Source organism: Calypte anna, chromosome 1 (genome assembly GCF_003957555.1).
Source record: "Calypte anna isolate BGI_N300 chromosome 1, bCalAnn1_v1.p, whole genome shotgun sequence".
In the NCBI taxonomy this organism is placed as follows: Eukaryota; Metazoa; Chordata; class Aves; order Apodiformes; family Trochilidae; genus Calypte; species Calypte anna.
The window spans coordinates 4,265,374-4,288,565 of NC_044244.1; the positions used below are offsets into that span (position 1 = coordinate 4,265,374).

Sequence of the window (23,192 nt, forward strand, 5' to 3'; positions counted from 1 at the left end):
ATGAATCCTGAATAATCTTCATCTTATCCTTTAGTTGAAGCTGGCTGTGAAGACTTGCAATAGCAGGGCAAGTGTAATGTGGGGGGAGGTTGCCCCTCACAAAGAATTCCATGGCCAGTGCTGTTTCAGCAACCCTAAATTCAGGAGCCCTATTCCCTTGTCTGAAATGTGGGTGTGCAATTTTTTCCACTGCATTCTAAAGTGATTGCTCAGCCCTCATGCCTGAGCTGTCTGAGCAGCTTCCAACCTTTAGCCATAGTACTGCAGAACAAAAGTGCTCTGTGACACACTTGAAGATGAGAACAAATATTTCCCTGGATGTGCAGTTGTCATGGGGCACTTCCCTGGGAGCTCTCTGTGCTATAACCAGGGGGTCTGAGGACCAAACATGGACATGTTCTCCTTCTGAGAGGGAAGTGTTGTGATGCCCCCTCTAGAGATGGGGGGGAAGTTGAAGTTTGCAGTCTGTGGCCTGGCTTTGGACTCACTGGTCTTGGGGCAGCAGGAACAATAAATTCTGGTTAAATTCTGTGCTACTGTATTTAAATACTGGACCAATCTTCTCTATGTGGTTGATTTCTCAGTTCATTGTGGGAATAGAGCCTTGTGGGCTGTTCACCCAACACACTTCCTGTTTCCTACCAAGTGTAGAGAGGCTGAAGAGCATCACTTACCTTTGATTTTGTGCTGAAACTGCTTTAGTTCCCAACCCACTGTTAACTTGTGGGTGGTTCTTGGAGCCACCTAGTAACAGGAGCTTGTTCAGCAACATAAAACAGATATCACCTCAGCTTCAAAGCTCATTTTTATCCTTGCCAAATGAAAGCCTCACTACATTGTTCACTGTAAAATATTTATTGTGAAATGGATAAGTGGAGCCTTAATGAGAACTTGAGTATATTGGTCCAGGTGCTTCATATGGCTGGGAAGTTGGAGTTGATCATTGCTCTTTTCAGGCTCTGAAATAAAAAAAAACGTTTCCTTGGCTGGAGGAGAAGGAAGAGGAGTAATGATGCACCTGAAGCATTAGCACTGTGTGTGTTTATAGATATAATATATACATATCTATGTACAGAAGAGATGAGAGGAGGAGAGCCTAAGCCTATTGCTCCCTTTAGCAATACACCTGAACAGCAAAATGTGGAGGAGAGTGAAGATTTCAAAGAAATCTCTTTTTAGTAAGGACTGGAACCCTGAATGGTCTAAAAGTTCACTGCCACTATCCTCTTCACCCTGTGCTAGTGAAATGGGAGGTTATTTGGGAATGGGCTGGGTGATCCTCCCACTGCCTGCTTAGGTGGGTGCTCTTTTTCATCTCATTTCTGGCCCATCAGTATGGTTCCAGGCCTGGCACCTCTCTGGTTCTCATTCCATGCTCAGGACGTGGTGAAGGTCTTGCCCTCAGTTCTCCTTTGCAGCAGAGCTGTTTCTTAAGACAGCTGGGCCCAAAGCAATAATTTTGTCTAAATATTTTGCTCCAAAGAATGAGTCTTGGCATGAGTCTTGCACTTACTGAGCTCTCTGTAAGGATCTGCCAGCATGCAAATAAATCTATCTGGTTGCTTTCAGCTGTTTTTCTCCCCCCACAGTACATGGTGTGAATAAGCAACCATGCTTGCTACTAACTCTGCTGCCACCCCACTAGCAGCATCAACCAGCTGATCAAGCAACTGGAGAGCCACCACCCTCCACACTCCCCAGCAGCTGGAACTCCTACACAACAATATAATTTAATTTTTAAATATGAAAAAAAAAAAAAAAAAAAAAAAGAAAAAGTCAAAACTGAACCTATTTCTGGAGGTCTCTGGCATCTCTATTTTCTTCTAACACATGGATATCATTTAGCTCCTGGAGATGCTTCCACACCCACCCTCCTTCCTTTCAGTCCTGGAAAGGCAGAGTATAAATGAGCTCAATTTGGCTTTGCCATGGAAATGTCTTTGTGGTTGACAAAGTCTGCTTGGGCCAAGTTCTCTACTAAGCAACCTCCCTCGTGGCTGCTCTATAGCATTAGTCAGTGGTGCCTCACTTTAAAGCAGACTACAGCCTTGCAGTTTGGGTTTGGAGGTTTCTCTGCAGAGCAGCACCACCTGCAGTGGGGGTGGCTGGCAGACCCTCCTGTAACCTGCTGCTGCCAAATTCCTGCTGTGTAAGGAAGGAGAAGGAGCCAAGAAAACTGGAATGTTATGTTTTGGTTTGGTTTTTTTACAGTTTGGAGTAAATAAAGACTTTCTCCCTGATTAGAAAAGCAGATAGAAATGTTTAGCCTAAATTTAAGAGGCCGTTTGGTAGGATCATGAGGGATTGTGGGTGCTGGTTCATCATCCTTTAGAGAATTTAAATCCCTGCTAAGCAGAAGTGACACTGCTCAAGGAGGTGGCAGATCTGTTGGAAGCTTACAGTGGAACTTTGTTTCTGTCTGAGGCAGTCAAGACTCAAGAAAACACTAAACTTGTAATGTAATTTCAATGAGATGCTTGCAGGAACAGGAGCCAGCACCACACCTGTGGCTGCTGAAGACCAGAGGTCCTTTTTATGCATGCAGCCTGTGCACTGAGAAAGCAAGAAGCCACATGAAGGTTTTCACCACTGTTTTAAGGGTCTGTAGTGGTTTAGGGAGCATGATGCTTAGTGGCAAATTCAGACCCCCATCCCAATAACCAAGAAAGCAATACCCTGTTGTGACATGTTGATTTAAGGTTTTGATTTCTTTGTTTTCTCTTTGATGCTGATGGGTCACTGCAGATAAATATCCACCTGCCTCTATATTCTCTCTTCCTCTCTCTCTTCTTTCCCCAGGGACCATGGCTGAAGCAGGTGCTCCAAGTCACATCTTTGCAAAGCCAACCAACCACTCAAGGTTGTTGCCTCTCTGGATAGTCACTGTGCTACATGTTCTGCATTTCTCACAAGGTCACTCATCAGCCCCTGGGGGTATTGCACAGATCCCTGCATGGGTTTATTTTAAGGCCAACAGCTCTCTGCAGTGTTAAATCCAAATGCTGGCCCATTTCTCCCTCCCCTTCCACTGGGAGAGCACTGATCACACCTTTAACCATGTCCTCAACCCTTCCTCCTCCACCTCCTTTTCTTGAGGAATTTGATGAACAATGTTCATCTAGCATGAAAGAGACAGACAGTTTCCAAGGGCAAAAAGCCTTGGTTTCCTTGGCACCAAAATGTAAAGAAATATTCATAAGTTGCCTAATTTTAGAGGCTTCAGAAGGGAACCACTGTCAGAGGTGCTGCTGAAATGCATTGCTATGATCTGTCTTAAAGGCTGTTGATCCTCCCAAAGCTGGTCCCTGTGTCAAAAGGATGAGAAGCCAGGTAGTCTTTATAGGTCCCATCAATCAGTTTGTCTGCATTGTTTTTGGCAAACCAGCAGTCAACTTCCTGCTGCCCATTGTAGATCCTCCTCTGCTTCCACACCACAGGAACGAGTCGCCCCTTTACTTTCAGGGTATTTGTCAGGTTTGGCTTTAATGCTTCTGTTTGGTTCTGACCATCCTGCTGATGACTTTTGTTTAGAGATTCCTGAAGAAGTTTAACTTCGTGGTTCAAGAACTGACCTGCAGATAATAAATAAGGATAAAATAAAGTGCATGACTTTACTGTTTTCTGCCTGTTTATAAGTTGATGTGCTTGGCTGATTTTTTTTTAATAGGCCATGTTTTGAGGACATTTATCATATGAGAAGGGCTTCTCTGCTCTAGTAGGATGAATCTAGATTTAGTGATTCTTCTCTGAATCTCACAAAGAGATAAAAAATTTTTTTCACTCATCAGGATACATTGGCTGAGCTAAAGGGTTTTTTAGGCTACTAATAATAAGTTCCTTTGTGTGAGCCATAGTTACCAGGGGATGATAACCCACACAGGGCCCATCAGCAAGCAAAAAAAAGAGCTAAGCCTGAAGCTCCAAGTTATCTTCTCTTGCCTACTTGGGGGTGAGCTCTTTTAGCCAAACCTAAGTGTGCATTTAGACCTTTCTGTATGTGCATGGCCTGAATCCAAAACCCCACTCATGAGGAATCATCTCCTGCTTATCCTGGGGGATTTCTGAATGTCATAAAAACTATGGCTTCATTCCTGGAGTTCTGCACTTGTACCTGGCCATAAACATAATTCTCATTGGCTGGAAAAAAACAACCACCTAGACATTCTCTGAGCCTTTCTGAAGCCAAGTTTCTTTCAAAATGTGGATATGGCTCTTCTTTCACCTGAGGTTTGAAAGAAAGGGGCCACGAAAAGTTCCAGTGTTTTTTAATCAGGCTCAGGTGTAAAGAGGGCAGTCCTGCAAATACACACCCTCTGAAGTGCAGCACTTGAAGGCTGAGCTGAAAATCTCTGGCAATGTGCTGTCTCTGTGATTAGAGTTCTCTTTCAGAATCTGCTAGACCTCAGTTCAGTGTCCTCTTTGCCTAAGGGATTCAGAGCCTACTTTGCTATGTCCCTGAGAGCACAGGAGTAGCTGGGCTATTCTGAATTAGAGCTACTCTTAGAGAATCTCTTACTGGTGCTTTATTCAGGATTCTTGTGCAATATTTTGGGTTTTGTTTCTGTGTTGGGAGCATCAAGCATTTGTATGCTAATGAGAACTGTATTAAACATTCATAAAAAGAGTGGAAATATGAAAAACATCCACAACCACATAGCTAGGGTAGTGGGAGACAGCTCATACAGATGCCACAACATAGAATGACTGACACTGCTTGCTACATACAGAAAGAGGTGGAAGAGGAGTTGGGGATGCTTGAAATAGAGAAGTTGCTTGAGAGTGGATGTAAAAGTCCCATCTGGGAACTTAATCCCCACCTGCCTTGTTCATTACCTCCTGTCTCTATCCCTTAAAACTGTTTGGAAGGATGATTTTTGTCTGGTTTGGAAGGATGGTTTTCTCTGAGCCTGAGAATATGTTACCTACCCAGTAGCCCATGGGAGTCTGAAGAGAGGCCTTTGCTGTTGGAGATGTAGAACCCCAGGTGATTCCTCTGATATGGAGCTGGCTTCTTGTAATGGTGGATGAGGATGACAAAGGTGATTGTGTCTCGTATTGTCACAGTGATGTTGGAGTTGGCAGAGATGGACACCTCAAGGCTGCTGCTTTGTACAACTGCACTCCTATCACAGGACAGAAGAAGTCTTTCCCCATCATCCAGGATGATTCTTTTGGGTGTGATCTCAAGGTAAGACCTCCCTGGCTTATTGATGAGGATAGTGATGGTGCTGAAGTAAGTTCGATGCTTCTTGTGGCCATTGGGTGGTGCAGGAGCTCCAATTAGTTGCCCATTCACAGTTACACCTGGCAGGAAAATAATCAATACATGAAAGCTGGAACCAAGAATAGGGGTTTTTGCCCTAAAGACACAACCCTTGTAACTGAGGACGTGCAGATTCACCACCTCATGCTTGATTATTTCATCTATCAATATTCAAAACAGAATAACCCATTTGTTGTAAAATGGTTACCTTATACAGAGCACCTAAATTTACCCAAACTCAGAAATATTGGCCTGCCCTGGAGGCAGGTGCTCCCCATTAGCTCTAACATTGTGTACACAGATGGGATCAGCTGCTCCTCAGCCCAGCCACTTCCTAAGCTCCATCCAACCTTAGACCTCCCTATCATCAAGACAGTGATGTGCAGGGGTTTTGAGCCATATAACACAAATCTTCCTGACACCTGTAGCCTGAAAAACTCTGCTATGATTTACCTGGACCACCTACTTGTTGATGCACAGCTCAAACCTTGGCAAACATACCAGATCTTGAAGGACTCAAGGAATCTGCTGGCAAGCCTGCTTTTCCTCATATCACCAACTGGCATAGGGACTGATCTTCTAGGAAAAGGATTTGGGTGTATATGAATGCTACTGTCTCACAGTATTTCAGGGCAGTAGACAGTTGCAGTTTGATGTCCCTCTCTACACGACTCTTAAGAAGAGAACTAGCTTAGGAAGCCACAGAGAAAGTGTTAATCCCTTGGCCAACATGCCAAAGACTGAGTAGGGTCTGTAAAGGGAACAGCCTAACCTGCAACAGGCTGAGGTGAAGTGCTAAACCTCCTCAGGTGGCAGTGTAAGAAATCCATGTTCTCTTTGTGTCCCTGCAGAACAGGACCCCTAAGTCCTACACTATTCTTGGGTTATTTCCAGGTTCACCAGTGCTACCTTTCCATCATCCCTCAGTTTTGCACCAAAAGAATCACTTAAGAGTAGCCAGAAGGGCAGATCCTACCAAGTGCACAGAAGCCTAGATGACCACATAGAGATTCCCAACCAGCTCAATTATTTTTGTGACCCCCTGTCCCTAAGACAGTGTCTGACTTCCCACAAGTCTCTGAACAGATACTAGATGGTGAAAAGAAAGCAGGAAGCTTGTAGCTTACTTAGCTAGACCCAAGCCATCACCACTGCTATGAAATACCTCCATATCCCATCATTGCTGAGGGAACTTTTCATTTCTGCCTTCATAAACTCAACTTGCTAGTGCTATGGAGTCTGTTTTTCTCAAGCTCATTCCATGTTTGAGCCACAGAATTACTCCAGTGGTAGCACAAACACAGCTTCTGAAAGAATTTTAAGGGAAACATAGCCAGGAGCTGGATCTTATTCACTAAGGCAAGCTTGAACACAGAAATATGGGGTCTAGACCACTGCCTCACAGAGCAGAATTCTTATAAAGTTATTGTGGGGTTGTTTATCTTTGTAATACAAGTCTGTGCATTGTCTCTGGTTCTGACACCCACTGTTTCCCTGCTCAGGACATAATCTGCTTATTAGCTGCCCTGCTTAGAATTCCAGATCAGATCAGAGCACAGTTTGGGCCCCTGGGGATCAGACTGGCTTGGGCAAAGCAGATCCTGAACCTTGTGGGTTTTCTCAAAGTTGTCAGGACTGGGTAACCAGTTTGGTGGTCCCTTCACTGAAAAAGCCTCAGTGCTGTTGGTAATCCTGGCTGGGTATTTCTCTGTGACCTGAAGCAAATAGCACTTAAGTAAAGAATGAAGCTCCAATAACAGAGCAATCTCAGCAAGTCCAAATCTATTTGCATGTTATGACCTCTTAGCTAGAGGGCTGATGAAGTTGCACCAAAGAAATGCACCTTTTCTGGGGAAAAAAAAAAAAAAGGCTGTATCCCCTGTGTAATCTCTCAGCATGGAGAAGGCTGCCTTGCTCAGGCACATGCAGTAAGCAACATGTCTGTAGCTGTTGTAGCATTGGCCAAGTACAAACCCCAGACCATACCAGGTCTGATCCTCAGCAAAAGAGCATCTTCAGCAGAGCTGAAGGGGTACAAAGTGGTCCTGATGCTCTCCAGTGGGTGCCTTGGCTGTTCACATGGAACTGCTGCTCCCTTTGGGTCAAGGAAGACCTGAATTAGGAGAAGTTTGGATGCATGTGCAGACCAGTGCCCTCTATGGTTAGGTCTGATCTGTTGACAAGCACTTCTGTGGATGTGTACATAACACTGGCCAGAACATTCCCTTGCTGAGGCTTGCTGGGAATTAACCTACAAACTAAGCTAAAGTTGGAGGTCAGTGCAAAGGAACAGTTTCCCTTCTAATCCAGGTGATTAGAGCCAGAAAACTGGTATGCATCAGTTTTCTATTTCCTGGCCAGAAAAGCAACTTTTTTTCCTGTCCCTCCCTTGCCTCTGAAACACCTTGGTGCTAAGTTTTATTGCTAGACAGCTGGACTTGCAACTTCAATTTTCCTCTACAAGCAACAGCTTTACTTGGCTGCTCACCAGATTCCTTATGATCCGAGACCAGTCGGAGAATGTCCCCTGGTTCCCCATCTATATTGAAGCAGACAGAGAACTTGCTGGAGGGAAAATCAATGACAAAGTGAGGGTCTCCATCCGCTGGAAAATGAGACAAATGTGAGAGACTTACACAAAACTGCAGTGTCCAAGATGGTAAAAAAACCAAAAAACCCTGCTTTTCAAAATCTGTTTTTCCTAAGACCTTCTAGTTTGTTGTTTTTAGAGGGTCAGATGGAGTTTGCCAGGAAATGCCAAATTTTGTTTTGTTTTTCATAAAGATTTGTTTTGTTTTGTTTTGTTTTTTCTCACAGAAGAGGTTAGGTTTTCAGTGAAAACTCAAAACCATCGGCCCATGTGAAAATCAGGATATCTTCTGCCTGGAATATCATTTCAGTGATTTAGGGGAGTTGTCATGTAGCTGTTATATACTTCTCCATACTTCATTGGCAGGCTACATCCCCCCCCCAGCACACAAAAATGTAAAATGTACCCTCTAACCAAGGGTTGCTGTATGATCACACCTCACACTGAACTTTCCTGGTCCTCAGATTGGAGCAGTCAACAGCAGATTGTGAACAACCCCGTGACCTTTCAACAATCCTTAACCTATCAACATCTACCAGATAGGTGTCATTCATATTAAGACAAGCCAAAACTCTAGTTTTAAAGGTAAATTTGGCCTTATTCGGTGAAATTCTTGTGCTGGGTTTATTAATCTATGTTTAATGTATGAAAAGGATGTTGAGCAGAGATGCAGAAAAACAGGGGAATAGCAATACACTCCAGATTATTTTTTTTTGACATCTTTTGTGTTTCAGCAACATTACTTTATAAAAAAAATTTTTTACTAGTTCTAGGACAAAGAGAACATGCTTTCTCTTCTCCCCTAATCTACAAAAGTCTCAAAGGTGAGGATCTAGTGTAACAGATAATCTGCCTTGCTGCAGTACCTCACACTTTTTCTCATTAGTGACCCTCTCTGTATTTTGTTTTCATTTTCTTCCCTACTCTGCACTCTGGCAAATAGGCTTTTGGATGATCCATCAGGATTGTTACACCACAGTGGTCTGCAACTGAGGTTTCCATAAATCAGTCACTAGTATTTTGGATTATGAAAGGCATGAAAGCAGGCACTGACCTGATGTTTTGGAGATTTTAATTCTTTGTTTATCCTGCTGTCTGCGTATACCTAAAGTGGAGAAGGAAGGCTGTAGCAGTTATTCCTTGAACAGCAGAAAGAGCCATTGCATAATAATGTTCCCAAAATATTATTCAGACTCTAAGATAGGTTCCTGGAGCTGCTTTAAGCTTCATTTAGAATACCAGTTTTTCTTCTATAGTTTCTAGAGAACAGTAAGTGCTTCAAGGGGGTTAGTCAGGTGCCTAAACTGTTTGCTTGAGGTCACCCATCCCACAATTAACAAAAGCAAAATGAGCAAACCAGCATTTTGTTTAATCAACCCTCAGTTCATTGGCTAAATCCTCCCTGTTATCAGAGTCAGCCATGACACATCCCCCATGCAAAAAGATTTCTTACCAGCACAGGGCTATTTTTCTCTCATACCTGGTGGTGCCTTGTGCCCCTGCAAGCTCTGCAACTTTTCACCAATGCCATCAGTAGAAGGGCTGATTAACTCCTCTGGAGTTGGTTCTGAATCGAGCCCAGCTTCCCTCATCTTCAGAACAGTGAAGGGAGTAACAAAATTGTAAGTCAGGGCCATTGACTTGGCTTTCTCCATCAAAGAGTCTCTTTCCTCATTGTCATCACTCTTCAACCTCGAGTTAAGCAATTCCTTGATGGTGAGATAGCTCCATGCCCTCTCGATGTAGTTTTTGTCACCTTTACCATCTTCCAGGCCAGGGATTCCTCTGATGTCATTCCTGCTTGGAAGGTCAATAGCCACATCTGTTTTGAGGAGAATGTACTTCTTGGAGTTGCTAGCAGTCACCTCCACATGGAGGCTCTCTGAGGTGTGGTTGATGAGTTTGCCAGCTATTATAATTTCAGAGCCATTGAAGTAGTTAGGGAAGAAGTTCTGGGTGACTTGTTCCACGTCATTTTCTGGGTAATCAACACGGATGTCAGAGAGAAGGGGTGTTCCTATTTCATCATAGAACCTGAAATGAAGACCCATTTCTCACCATTAGTACTGTTCATTCAAGTGTATGCACACACTCTTACACACAGGCTGCCCAGGGAAGTTGTGGATACCCCCTCCCTGGAAGTGTTCAAGGCCAGGTTGGATGGGATTTGGAGCAACCTGGGCTGGTGGGAGGTTTCCTTGCCTATGCAGTGGGGTTGGAACTGGATGATTTTAAGGTCCCAACCCAAACAATTCTACCACTCTATGATTCTATGAGGGGTACAGGTTAGAGCTAACAGCCCCCAATTTTAACTGCTGCACCCACTGTAACTGGCCCAAGAGAGACAGGGGTATCTTTACCTGAGAGATTTTCAAGATCTGAGGGACAAGGCAGTGAAAGAGCTCTTGGAGCAGAAGGTTGGATTACACCTCCAGAGGTCCCCTTCAACCAGAATTATTCTCTGATTCATTTTAGTTTTCAGTGTTGCTTAAGCATCTAACCAGAGTCTCCTACGGATGTTCAGAAGCATCCCAGCATGATCTGGCAGTCACCTACATTCCACTATGATTCCAGATCTCTATGGGGAGATATTTGTGAGCACTTAAGTCTGATGAAGAGTGCCTGTCTATCAAATGTAAGTTTTTGGCTTCTCAGACTCACAGAGAGCATCCTAATTATATCAAAATGTACTTTAAAGATGTTACCCACAGTTTTCTAGTATATTATGTCATATTATGCATGGATTCCAGAGTGTGTAAGACTGTGTGTGAGGTGCCAGGCTCCCCAAAGCCTGAGAATATCTGAACCAAAATTTCTGTGTCACTGGAAGAGTCATAAATAATACAGTTTAGGATGGTCAGTGCCAGACAGACAGGAAGATGGTTTTCTGAGGGTCAGAGGACAAAGAAAATCAAGAAGGAATCTTGCTTTGCCCTCATAAGTGAGGACATTTTCAAGGGATGGAGGAATCCTGACTACTAAATACAGGAGGATTAGCAGAAAAGAACTCACTGCTACCTTATTGCTGACTTTCTGCTGGAGCATGCAATGACCTCTGTGGAACCTGAGAGTTTAACCCTGTAATGTTTTATTAACATGAACTATCATACTTGTGAAAATAATTTGCACAAGACAGGCTAGAAAGTCTTTAAAGGGGCTAAGGCTTGACTTTACAGTGCTGTGTTTCCCCTGCAGCAATGTGCTTTTGATGGATCTTCCCAAGCTGCTCCATGCATGCCATATTTCCTATTTAAAAGCCAGACTCCTCAGATCTTGGCAAATCTTTGGAGTTTAATTTGGTAAAAAAACAAAGAACTGGGCTCAACCCTTTTTGAGCCCAGACTGCATTTATTTTCCACATCTGCTTTAACAGATTGTCTGGAAGCTAGAGTCACACTTGCTGTTTTATTGTCTCTCCAAGAAAACCCAAAGCCTGGATTGTTTGGCTTTATTTTAAAGTCTCTCTTAGCAGTCAGTGTCTTTGATGCAGAGACCTTGATTCATTTTAAAACTTGAGTCAACTAAACCTGAGAACCTTCTGTGGAAAAAAACTAGAGTATAACAAAAAGCAGACCAAGGGATACAATCTGTCCTAGAGTAAAATGAAAGGAAGTATCTGTGCAAAAATACAACCCACTGACTACAAAAATCAGAAATGACATTGGAGCCCATGTGGATTTTCCCTCCAACAGTGACTTGAATGGGCTTCCATCAAGTGATTATGCCTTTCTGTACAGATTTGGCACCAGTTGCCAATTGGATTTGCCATCACTGAGCTTAATAAACAGTGAGCTGTTTATCAGAGAGGTCTTTGATAAGTACTTGCGGTGCTGGGTTCCTGCAGCTCGACCAATCAGCACATCCTTAATTTGCCAGGGAAGGCCACTTGCTACCCAAAATGCATTTTCTGAGAAGCAAACAACACAGGTGGTCTGGCAGATAGATCAGCAAAATCCTGTTTAAAAGGCAGACATTCTTGTAACCACCACAGAAAGAAAAGCTCTAGGGGACAGGGCATGGTCTCATTGCTCCAAATGAATTAGACACTAAGCAAGACATCTCTGCACAAAGACTGTCTCTTTTTTGTTTCTGAGGCTCAAAACACTAACGTTTTTGGAGTGAAGGCCAAACATTATTGCTTGGAAGTACTGACACACTGCCTGACACTTTAGGCAGATTTGTGGTTCAGTATCTACTTGATATTCCTTACTAGGGTCTCCCCTTGGACTACAGCTCCCTGCTTACAGAAGAAGAACATAATCTCTGGTCCTACTGAATGATAAAGTTTACAGCAAACTTGTTAGGACTATGAGTCACAGAGAATGAGGGAATGAAGGGACTACATCATCATCCCAGGAAAGACCCGTGTGTATTTTTCAAAGTCAAATATTTTGGGTATAAGGTTACCTTTTTCAAAAATAAAAAATATTAAAAATTCTGAATTGGGATCTATATTACTGAGATTATGTTGGCAATTTGAAGTAAGCAATGTATCCTTTCTTTACTCCATTCACCCATAGGGAGGTGGCACTCATGCCTCCCATCTCTCTTTTACATGCTCAAAACAGCCATCCCAATTAAGAAAACAAATGCCTTGTTTTGAGAAGCTGGGAAGCTCCAGTCCAGCTCAGGGAGTCTGCTGGGAAGGAGACAATTTCTGTGTGGCATCCTCAGAATCTGAACACACTCCAGTGCTCCCAACCAGTTGAGCCTCAGAGAAACTCCCATGTTTTACAGCATCTCCTTAGAGGATTTTCCTTCCCAAAACTCTTGCCCAGAGGACCCAACGTAGATATAAACACAGAACAAGCAGGACAAACCCTTTGAGGTGGCTGGCTGCATCCTCATCCTCCTGGAAATGCCTCGTCATGCCACAGTTCTCCAGTGCCATCCTCTCCAGCAGCTTGTGATCCACATCATTGCCAATGCCAATGGTGAAAAGGCAGAATTTATCACGGATGGCATCCTTGGTGTCACTGAGGATTTTGGATGACTGTGTTTCCCCAACAGTGGGTCTCCCATCCGTGAGGAAGATGATCAGGGAGACACTCCTGGCATCAATGTCATTCTGAGCAATGTAATCATTCAGCAGCTTTGCACCAGTCTGGAGAGCACTGTTAATATTAGTCCCTGGGAAGGCACCAGAATTATTATTAGCTCATTTCTCCTTCCAAGAGTGGTACAAATAATTTCCCTAAGCTCCCTTTGGTTTGATGACAGCATCTCTCCTCCTCAGAATGTTCCTTTTCTCTACATCAGTCTTTTAGCTCAGTTCAATTCTGTTACTTAGCATGAGTTTGGAGTACTTCTTAGTTCAAATTATAAGGCTATGAATTGCAGTTTGTTATGGAAAATTGCTTTATCCTTTAATATCTCAATGTACAGGAGTCTCCCAGAGTAAGCAGAGCCACAACACACACCATCTCCTGCCAGTACACAGAATAACAGTTAAACTTAATTGGGGACTCTACCAGATCATATTGAACTAGGACAAGTTCTGCTCATTTCATATGAAAAGCACAAGACTTGAAGAGAGACAAAAAATCTTCAGATGGGAAAACAAGTGGTTGGGTTTGTTCTTCAAAACCCCAGAGGCTAACAAAGTGTAAAAGAAAGAGAAATGGTTTTGTTAGCTGAAAACTGTGTTTTCACAGAACAACTGGCTAGTGAAGAATGGAGCTGCCTGATGTGGGGAGAGAGGGGCAAACCAGAAAATAAATGAGGGAATAGATGTAGTTGAGAAGAATAACCAGGAAAAAGATTCAAACCTACTGTGTGTTCAGAAAATTAAGTAAAGAGAGAAAGCAGGAAAATGAGAAACAGGTAAATCCTTATCTCCTTGCTTCATGTACTTTTTGTGCTAGTCAAGGCAAAGAGGGATTATTTGTGGAACCTTTGCAAGATCTGGGTTACAAGCAGGTCTCAGAAAAAAAAAGCAAGTGAAATGATTTAAAAGCCACGCACGGTGGACTCCTCCTAGGGGAAGATCTAGGGAGGTTATCAGCAAGGGAATGCTAGCAGCTCTGACCATGCACCATGTACCTAGAAATTTAGAATGCACAGTTCCAGTGACTGCAGCAAGACAAGGAACAGGAAAGGGGCTAAAACTCCTGAAAAGTCCTCAAAATCCAGACTATGTTTTTTTCAAAATGGTATTTAAACAAAACTCTGCACCTAAATATCCAAATATTCTCTCAGTCTCAATCCAGATCCATAATTTCAGAAAGATTTTTTTTCCCCAGAAACAAAACTGTGCCACAAGGCAGACAGTGTCACTTCAAACCCAGGCACATCAGAGCTACCCAGCACCAAAAATTACTTTTTGTCACATGCAAGAATATTTAGCAGCAATATTTTATTCCCATTTCTTTGGTGTATGAATATGACACAGCCATGCACACATGGTATGTTCTTTCTGTGTGTGACCTGTGAGCCTCAATGCTTACTGGAAGGCACACAAGCAACAGCACAGGTTAAATGCTGAGTTACACAAAACTAAAGTACCACTGGCCTGGAATGGAGAATCACTGCACCTTCCTGTAGAGCCTGAGTTAATAATTTCCTTTTACTTCTTTTCTCTAGCAGGTTTGTGAGCAAACTCAGCTGGTTCCTGCACAGCTCTTTTGGCACTTCAGCTGTAAAAAGCTTTGTACCAAGTGTAGTCCCACTGATGGTAATTGTTTAACTGGGAGGTCCCTTGGCCACTTCCTAAACTCTTCCTCTCAATACAAAGGGCATAGCAAACCATCCTGTTTGCTGTGTTTTTCCATCAGAGAGTTTCCTTTGCTAGGAATGGTGCAACCATGGGAAGGCCCTGTCTGACCTTCAACCAGCTGTGGCTGCTTGTGTGAGGAAGGATTTACAGAGGTCGTTTTGCTGCTCTCTGCCTACCTGGGAAGTCCTCAGCTGGGGTGGACACAGCTGCCAAATTGTGGTTGATTACAAACCTCACTATGATTTTTTATGACAGTGTCCATAGCCTCATAGGAGACCACTGGAGCAAATTCAAACCCATGCCATCACCCTGCCACTGTTCTGAGGTCTTCTCCCCTCTTCTGCTGTCAACAAGGCATAAGGAAAAAAGGATAAGAGATTCTTAAATGGTTTTTTTCTAGATGCTACTTGGTAAAGACAAGAAGAGGACATTATTAGGTGAGGAACTGAAGCAGGCAGTCCCACAGCCCACACTGGGTGGGTAGTCCATTCCTGGAGATTCCAACCCAGACAAAACCACATTCGTGCTTTTACACAGACTTTCAGAAACTGCACAGGTACAGGCCCTGTGTGTCCTTCACCAGGATATGGTATTTCATAGAATCATAGAATTGGCTGGGTTGGAAGGGACCTCAGAGATCATCAAGTCCAACCCTTGATCCACTCCCACTGCAGTTCCCAGCCCATGGCACTGAGTGCCACATCCAGTCCCTTTTTAAATATCTCCAGGGATGGAGAATCCACTACTTCCCTGGGCAGCCCATTCCAATACCTGATCACCCTCTCCAGAAAGAAATTCTTTCTAATCTCAAACCTAAACCTCCCCTGGCACAACTTGAGACCCTGCCCTCTTGTCTTGCTGAGAGTTGCCTGGGAAAAGAGCCCAACCCCCCCCTGGCTCCAACCTCCTTTCAGGGAGTTGTAGAGAGTGATGAGGTCTCCCCTGAGCCTCCTCTTCTCCAGCCTCAACACCCCCAGCTCCCTCAGCCTCTCCTCACAGGATCTGTGCTCAAGTCCTTTCACCTGTATCTTCAAGAAATAACCTTGGAAACTTTCCTACTCTGAGGGTCTCACCAGATAAAAGCAAGAAAGGGCCCAACTTGATCTCAATAAGTGTATCAGATCAGAAAACAGGATTTGGGGACACCTTCCCATTATGTATGCTAAGAAAGGGTACATATCCTTCTGTCACATAACCCTGAGTGGAGCCCCCTTAACCCATTGGGACCTAAGTCCCAATGTCTTTTTATTGCTTTATGCTGCAGGATCATATTCACCTTTCCATTCTGATGTAGTTAATTGGATAGCAAAATTAATCCCCTCTATATCTCTGGATCATACCTCCAGTAGGTGACATGTTATGAATGTACTTTTTGGCATCTCTTATGTTGTTTGGAGTAACTGGCACCATCTGGTCCTGCTGCCAGACCTTTATCCGGTTGGAAAAGCCAATGATGTTGAAGTGGTCTTCAGGCCTTAGGTCCTGGAGAATTGTGAAGAGAGCTTCTTTGGTCTAGAAAGAGAAAAGAGACCAGTAGACACAACTGTCAGTGTTTTAGTGAGCAAGGATTTAATTCTTAAAATTTATTTGCTGATCCTGCAGATGTTTCTACACTGCCAGTTTGGCTCCTGAAGACAAGTGGGATGTTCTTCCCTGTCTCGTCTGTCTCGAAGCCTGATCTCTGTTGTGCCAGGTGCTAAGACAAAGGAACAACTCCTGACCAAAAGATCTTGCAAAGCTGTGAGACACATGTCTAGACTTAACTAAATTAAATTTAAGTCTAGACATTAAAATAATGCATAACAATTAGGATAAAAGCTCTTAGTGACTGGCAGAACCATGCCCTGAACTAAGTGATACTGAATAGTTTTTACAAATACCAAAACCCTTGTGGTTTTTCTGAAGCCCCTTAGACTTGCACAAGCTGTTAGTGGCATGTCATTGAAAAGGTTACTTACAAGTTGAAATACCTCTAAATATGCCAAGGATGCACATGCTCACATCCATAATTAGCATACTGATTGAGATATACATATTCCAATTAATAGGCCCACAAGTCAGAAATGTTTAAACCAATATGTTCCAATGTATGATGCAGACAGGTTGCTTTTCCAGCAATATGTCAACATTATGTTGCTCTGCTGTTTGTCATCCTATGTAAACATAGGCAAGCAGAGTGAGGAAAGCTGGCATCAAGACAAGTTCATAGGGAGAGAGATGAAAGCTCCTAGGTAATGAGAAAGACAGTCCAGTGAGGATAAGCCAACAGGAAGAATGTAAAAGTGTCCAGTTCTCCCCAGTGTGACCAACTTTTATTTAGCAGTCATGCAGCTGTGTTCACATGGAGACAAACTTCAGCTTAAGAAGACCAGATGAGAGAAGATGCCCAAAAGCAGCTTCTGTCATGAAAACATTCCCTATAGTTGGATGGAAAAACACATGGGAGGAATACAAGGCAGTGTCTGTAAATGGATGGGTCAGCAGCTTCTCTGCTCTGCCCCTTCTTGGTTGCCACCAAGCCTTTCAAATTCCAAGGAAAGTTATGGAGGAAATAATACAGTGGACTTGTCAGCATTGAAAGGTTCCCCTCACAGGAAAATATATGAAGGGCTTGTCCAGAAGAAATACAAAAGGTAATCAGCAGTGCTGGAAACCACATGTTTGTAGACCTGATGTTGCTACTCAAAGACAGTTTGGGAAGGAGCTCAAAGGACTAATCAAGCTGTGTCATCAATACCCCTCTGGATTGTGCATTGAAGCTGATGATGCAATGATGCAACTGCAAAGAAATTACCCACCACAGTGGAATCTCTCCCAGCTGGTGAGTTGGCTTCCACACCATCTGAAGTGAAGGGGAATATTTCCCATAGCTTCAAGCATTTTGGAGCCAGGTCTGCAGTCCCTCCCTGCCTGTTTCTGTTTCTGTATAAACTGTTTTCCTCTGCAGGGATCACAGAATTAATCCCTCTATTTGTTTAGCTGGAACATTGCTCCACGTCTCACCACCAAGCACTTTCTGAACGTCTCAGAAATAAGAATATTAAACCAGATGCTGCTGGAAGAGGTTCTTTCAAAGAGAAAGGGACAACCCCACTTAGTAAACCTTCAAGAAGATGAATGTCTGCCCCAACACGAAGGCTCCAGTCTAACACTCCATAGAGGACTTGCTAACATGAGCTAAATAGTCATTGTTTGAAAAAGAAAGGAAGTTTTTATGCTCTCTCATCTCCTCTTTTACAATAGCCCTTGTATTGTAAAAATGCATCAGATACATGACATCAGCCTTCAGAGGGACTCCCAAACATTCATAGTCTCATTTTACAGAAGTGAAAACCAAGACACAGACTACTTTAGTAATGATGTCAAGGCCACAAATGGAGATCTTTCCAAAACACGGAGTTTCCAGCTCAATCCAAATCACTTCTCATGCATGACTGGAATGGCAAAGCAGGAAGAACACAGTGGAGAAAAGCAAAGGAGAGAAACAGAGATGCCTAGAAGTAATGATCTGGAGGAAAAGTCCCCAGCTCTCATAATCCGTATTATAGCTCTGAGTATAATTAATATCATTTGATCTTTCTCATTACAAAAACCCTCTTTTCAGTTTTTTGCAATTCTGTCAAACTGCACTTTTGCCTTGTTGTTTCTGAGAACAAGTTAAGAGGAAAAATAATCTTTCTTTGGCCTTCTTGCAGAGAGACAGCATCTCAGCTCCAGTGTGCTCAGAAATCCCTTTTGACATTCTTGCTTCTGTTCAGCCAACAGAAAAGGAAAAGAAAAGGTGAAACAACACAGGGCAGCAGTGTAGGTTGCTGTGCACTGCATCCAAGCTAAAATGGTTGAAGGAGTCAGGAGGGAAGTGAAGCAGATTTTCCTAGAAAAAACAGCATTTCCCCACATGCTCAACAGGAGCCAAATGTGGGGCTGGGACCATTTCTCCTTCCCTTTCTTTCATCTCTCTTTCTTTTTTATGTCTTATTTTTGACACAGTTAAGTAATTTCCATGAAGTTTCAGTCATTTTTTCCCAGGAAAAAGTGCTGTCATGTTTTAATGCACAGACAGCTTGGATTTTGGCATCTCTATCATGTCCTTGCCTCTGCAATTTCAATAGAAATCCTTTGAATTTATGCAATATATATACACAACCATATGTACAAGAGTGCATGTGTGCACATATTTTTGCTCCAAAGCAAAGAGAATAAGGGAGGCCATATGGCTCCTTCTCCTCTAGTGTTTACCTCATCCTCAGCAAAAATGAAGGGTGGGATACAGCTTTCCCAACTCACTTATCAGAAAGCTGGGGCATTGCATCTATTCCCTCTCTAGGCAGGGGAAGGCACCTCCAGGGAGTAATCCATCCCATCTGGTTTGGATAGGTCTTAGGATGGGCTGAGTCATTGTCTGGAATTGCCTGTCTCTCCCAAGAAGCTCAGTAGCTCAACTCTAGAGGTGAAACTCACCTCGAGACCTAATTACAGTGCTCCCTGGGGCCAAAGGGAGCTGAACAGGCTCTCCACCTCTCTCAAAGTGCTCTGAATTCTCTGGCTCATCCTATGTGTTTCCATCTCTCCTCCCAGCCCAGAAGGACTTTATCCTAAAGACTTTCAGTCCTCACAGTGTGGTAACAGACACTTTGTACCAATATCCCTCACCCATAAATGGGCTGCAAGAGAGACGTGACTTCCCTCTGGAAGTTTGGATCTGATTCAGAAGCTGGCACACAACAGCAACTGTAAATAAGAAGATGAAATCCTTAAGCACTCAGCTATGACTTGGTTCTCCTAATTCCCAGCCCTCTCCCCCAGTTCTGCCAGTCCTCAGGCAAGGATTCGCAAAGCTCTTCCTGCAAGGAGTGTTTGGCAGTGCTTCAGGCAGAACAGGGCAGCAGGTTTCTCCTTCTAGCCTTGCAAGCCCACAGCTGGAATGTCTTCTGGCACCAAGCAGCCAAGAGCTGAGGCTGCAGTGGGATTCCCAAGCTGCTCCACTGCTGCTGGTGGGGTCTTTGCACTTCCCACTCCAGCCTCGGCCTCAGTGAATCATTGCAGTTAAACTCCTGCCAAAGGCACTCTCTCTTCCAGGCAGAAAATTAACCATTTCTTCTCTGGTAAGGGCCAGATCCTTCCTCCACATCTGTGCATATAGCACTGCTTCATTTTGGAGATGAGATGGGCACAGATCCAACCCACTTGTACTGGGGAAACCCAGTTTAAGTGTCCAGCAGCCCCATACCATGTGCTGTGGAGGTGAAGCAGCTCTCCCAGTGTGTTTGCCTGAGTAGATGTGGTTTTGTGTGGAGGGTAGAGCACAGATCAAAGGAGAGGATATCAGGAAGTGCTAATACAATACAGCTGGGGAAAAAAAAGTGGGGGAAAAAACCCCAAACCCTACATTTTTGCCAGTTGGGAATAATTTGTAGCTGCCAGAGACAAGTTTTAAATGAGGATTTAAAGCAGGATAACTCGGTGGAGGAAGATTACTCCATTTACCTCAAATTAGCATGGATGAAATTGAGGTGAAAGTTGGAGATTGAATTGCCACTCCAGGGCATTTGAGTTGAGAAACTGTGCTGGTGAATGAGCTGTCAGCAGAGCTGGGACCTAGGGCTTGAAACAGCCACCTCCAGAGCTACAGAAAATCACTGATATCCCAAATCTGGAGCAGATTCATGGTCTACAGCTGAGAAGAGATGATCTTGATTGCCAGGAAGTGACCAAAGTTTTTTGTCTGTGCTTCAGACATGATGAGAAGCTAATGATGAGCTCACAACATCTACATGACCTGAATGCAGACAGGGCCTTCTCAAGCCTACAAGGTCAGAGATAAGCCAGCTCCCAGCCACCACTCTGGTCTTTGTTGTCACCTCCTTAATAATACCTAAACAAGCAATGCAGCTGATGCTCCTTTAGTTCATTCATGCTAAGGGCCCTGCTTCCTGGCCAGTGGGAATTGGGGCTGAACAACCCCTAGCAATAGCAGGGAAGAGAATTCCCTCCCTCAGCTGTGCTCCAGTTCAGCTGTGACTTGTCACCTTTGTACCTGGCCCTTGGGGCTAGCTCTGACAGACCCTGTTTAGCTTAAACACCAGTGGAGTAAAGCATGGGAAGAGACACATCCCCATGGGAGAGCTGAGAGCCTTCAGCCCTTTCTTGGGTCACAGAGCTGCCCCGGAGACATCTGGAATGATGTCAGACCATCTGGGCACCTTTTAGGAGGAATCTGAGTCCTGGTGACATTTCTCCCACAGCCTCTCAGTTGTTTGGGAAGCAGGGTAAGGGCAAAGCCTGGCTAGCCTGAAATCTGTGCAGTTCCAAGGGAGACAATGTGTGGTTGTTAGCTGCCATGGCACTGCCAGACATTGGCCCTGCTATGAAGCAAGGGGGGAATTCAAGCACCTCATTATAATGCATGTCCCAAGCCCACATATTCAGACTTTCCATTGCCTAGGAGCACTTGTAAGTACTTCATCCTAAGCCCACGTCCTCTGTGCTAGCTTCAGAACAGCTTGTTAAAAAGAGAAAATAATAATAAAATTTTTAAAAAATCAAAATACTTTCCAGTTCTGTATGGTCAGTGGGTCTCTGCACCATGGTGGTGAAACTCAGCCCTGCTTGGAAACAGCTTCCAGATGCAGGAGCCCTCCCCAGCACGCACTTCACCACTGCCTCTGAGATAATTTGGCAAAAATCCCAAACCCAGCTGGGCAGGGAAACATGGGCACCGGTGACACAGCCCCTTCCCAGCCCCAGCCAGCACCAGAACCCTGTGTGGGCTCAAGATCAGTCAGTCTAAAGAGCATGGCTAGCAGAGAGGCAGGCACAACCAAAGCCTTTGGAAGGCAGTAGCCACTGGCTTAGAGCTCTGCTTGAGAACATTTTTCATCAGACCATCTGGAACCATATAGTGAAGGATGCCACAACTAGAAGACAAAATTACTTTGTCCTTCTAGATACCATTTTTGGGGCCCATATTTGACAAGCAAGGCACAAGCTGTAAGTTCAAAGGGAATTAGGAACCCACAGCTCTGTCCAGTAACTTGCCTGACAGTGCAACAGTGCAGAGAAGGGCTCAGAAACCAGATCTCCTACAGCAAGGAGAAAAGTACAAGTAAATATGTTCTTTGGCAGAAAAAAAAACTATTGGAAACACAGGGATAAAAAAACAGAAGAGCTCCCCCTGCTCCTTGAGATCCTCTGTGCTTTGGTTCTTAACTTTACCTTTCCAAACACACACAGGCAGCTGATGGAAAGCTCCAGAGATTGCTTTTCAGTGCTACAGCAGCAATATAATTCTGCCCATGGTCTGTCAGAGAGGTTAACACTGTCAGTTCAGGAAAGGTTGGCATCAGTTTCACCTGAATTGGTGCTATTGAGGTCAGACAGGCTATTGCCATAACCTTGGTTTAGGATCTGAACCAAAGGAAAGGCATGTGAGCTCTGCTGCTGTTTTACAGGCAGTCTCATGCCTGCTGAGGTTTAAGATCACATCTTGGGAGTTTTGCTTTCCTCTATGTCCCCATTTTCTTTCTGCCCACATAAAATGCAGATAAGGTGTCAGTTGCCAGCAACAGGGACTTTTGTACCAAAAATGGGTTTTAACACAGAAGTGTATCCTTGGATTATTTTTTTTCCCTCCTCCATCCCCCTCTTAGGAAGGACAATCTGCCCTTTCTTCATCTGCAGGGAGCATCATGCAGTTCAGGGATTGCAGCTCAACTTCTCCCTGTCAATGTATCTTTGTGCTTTCTTCCTGGCAGGCACATAACCAAGGAAAACTCCTTCACAATCCTGGACAACAAGTATTTTGTTTTACACTGACACTGTCCTGTGATGGGAGGGAGTTTGGTTGTAGAGCTCTGGACAATAAAGGTCTGTCTACAGCCTATGGTTTTCTCTCTCCCCTGAACAGAACAGATCTCTTGCTAATAACTTGAACATTGCTGAGTCCCTATATGGCTTCAGAAAAAGTTGCTTTGTAGTTTCCCTGTCTGCAAAATGAATTCTCCATCATTTAGAGCAACTGTGTCTAATGCCTTTTCTGAAAAAGATTTTTCACTTAACATTGAGTAAATCACTTAGCTCCACATCCATCCAAAGCATTTAAGCACCGGATTTCTGCTCAGTGGAAGATAAAACTGTCTTCAAAGATGTGGACAAGCTCAGCAATCAGTTGGGGTAACTTACTTCTGTAGCACCCAACAGCATGGTGAAGATAAAAAGATGAAAAACTGCAAGATGATCTGATTTCTCAGGAACTGGAGTTCCATGTGCCCAGAGGGCAGAGCTGATGCTCAGACTTTACAATCTCACTGCAGTGTTGCTGATATAAATAAATACCTTTTAAGCAGGTAAGTTCTTATCAGAACCAAGCATCCTAACTTCAAGTCCTTATCAACAGCGTGGTATGGGTTACATCTGGAGCTGTAAATCTTTCTGCACAGTAAGTCAAAATAAAAGTTTAAAGGCTGCCCTACAATGCAACACTGAAATAGCCCCACTGGAAATAATGGGGCTACCCAGGCAGGCAGCCAGACTGACACAGCAGAGTATGAAGGCCACATTCTTATCTTGTGCTTAGCTCATTTGAAGTGGGATCACATCCCCTAACATGCCAGCCAGACACTCAA

The 23,192-nt window shown here is 43.9% G+C and overlaps 1 protein-coding gene across 1 annotated transcript in view; it reads right to left on the bottom strand.

The window, feature by feature from the left end:
* Window positions 1–839: 839 nt before the first annotated feature.
* Window positions 840–23,192, bottom strand: part of ITIH5 (inter-alpha-trypsin inhibitor heavy chain 5) — a 48,758-nt gene continuing 26,405 nt past the window's right edge. The window contains exons 8-14 of the mRNA XM_030469166.1: window positions 15,909–16,080; window positions 12,674–12,983; window positions 9,334–9,887; window positions 8,908–8,958; window positions 7,752–7,868; window positions 4,927–5,304; window positions 840–3,572 (exon numbers count right to left, since the gene is read on the bottom strand). Of these exons, the coding sequence (XP_030325026.1) occupies window positions 3,274–3,572; window positions 4,927–5,304; window positions 7,752–7,868; window positions 8,908–8,958; window positions 9,334–9,887; window positions 12,674–12,983; window positions 15,909–16,080 (1,881 nt within the window). The 3' untranslated portion in view covers window positions 840–3,273. The remainder of the gene's footprint in view (window positions 3,573–4,926; window positions 5,305–7,751; window positions 7,869–8,907; window positions 8,959–9,333; window positions 9,888–12,673; window positions 12,984–15,908; window positions 16,081–23,192) is intronic.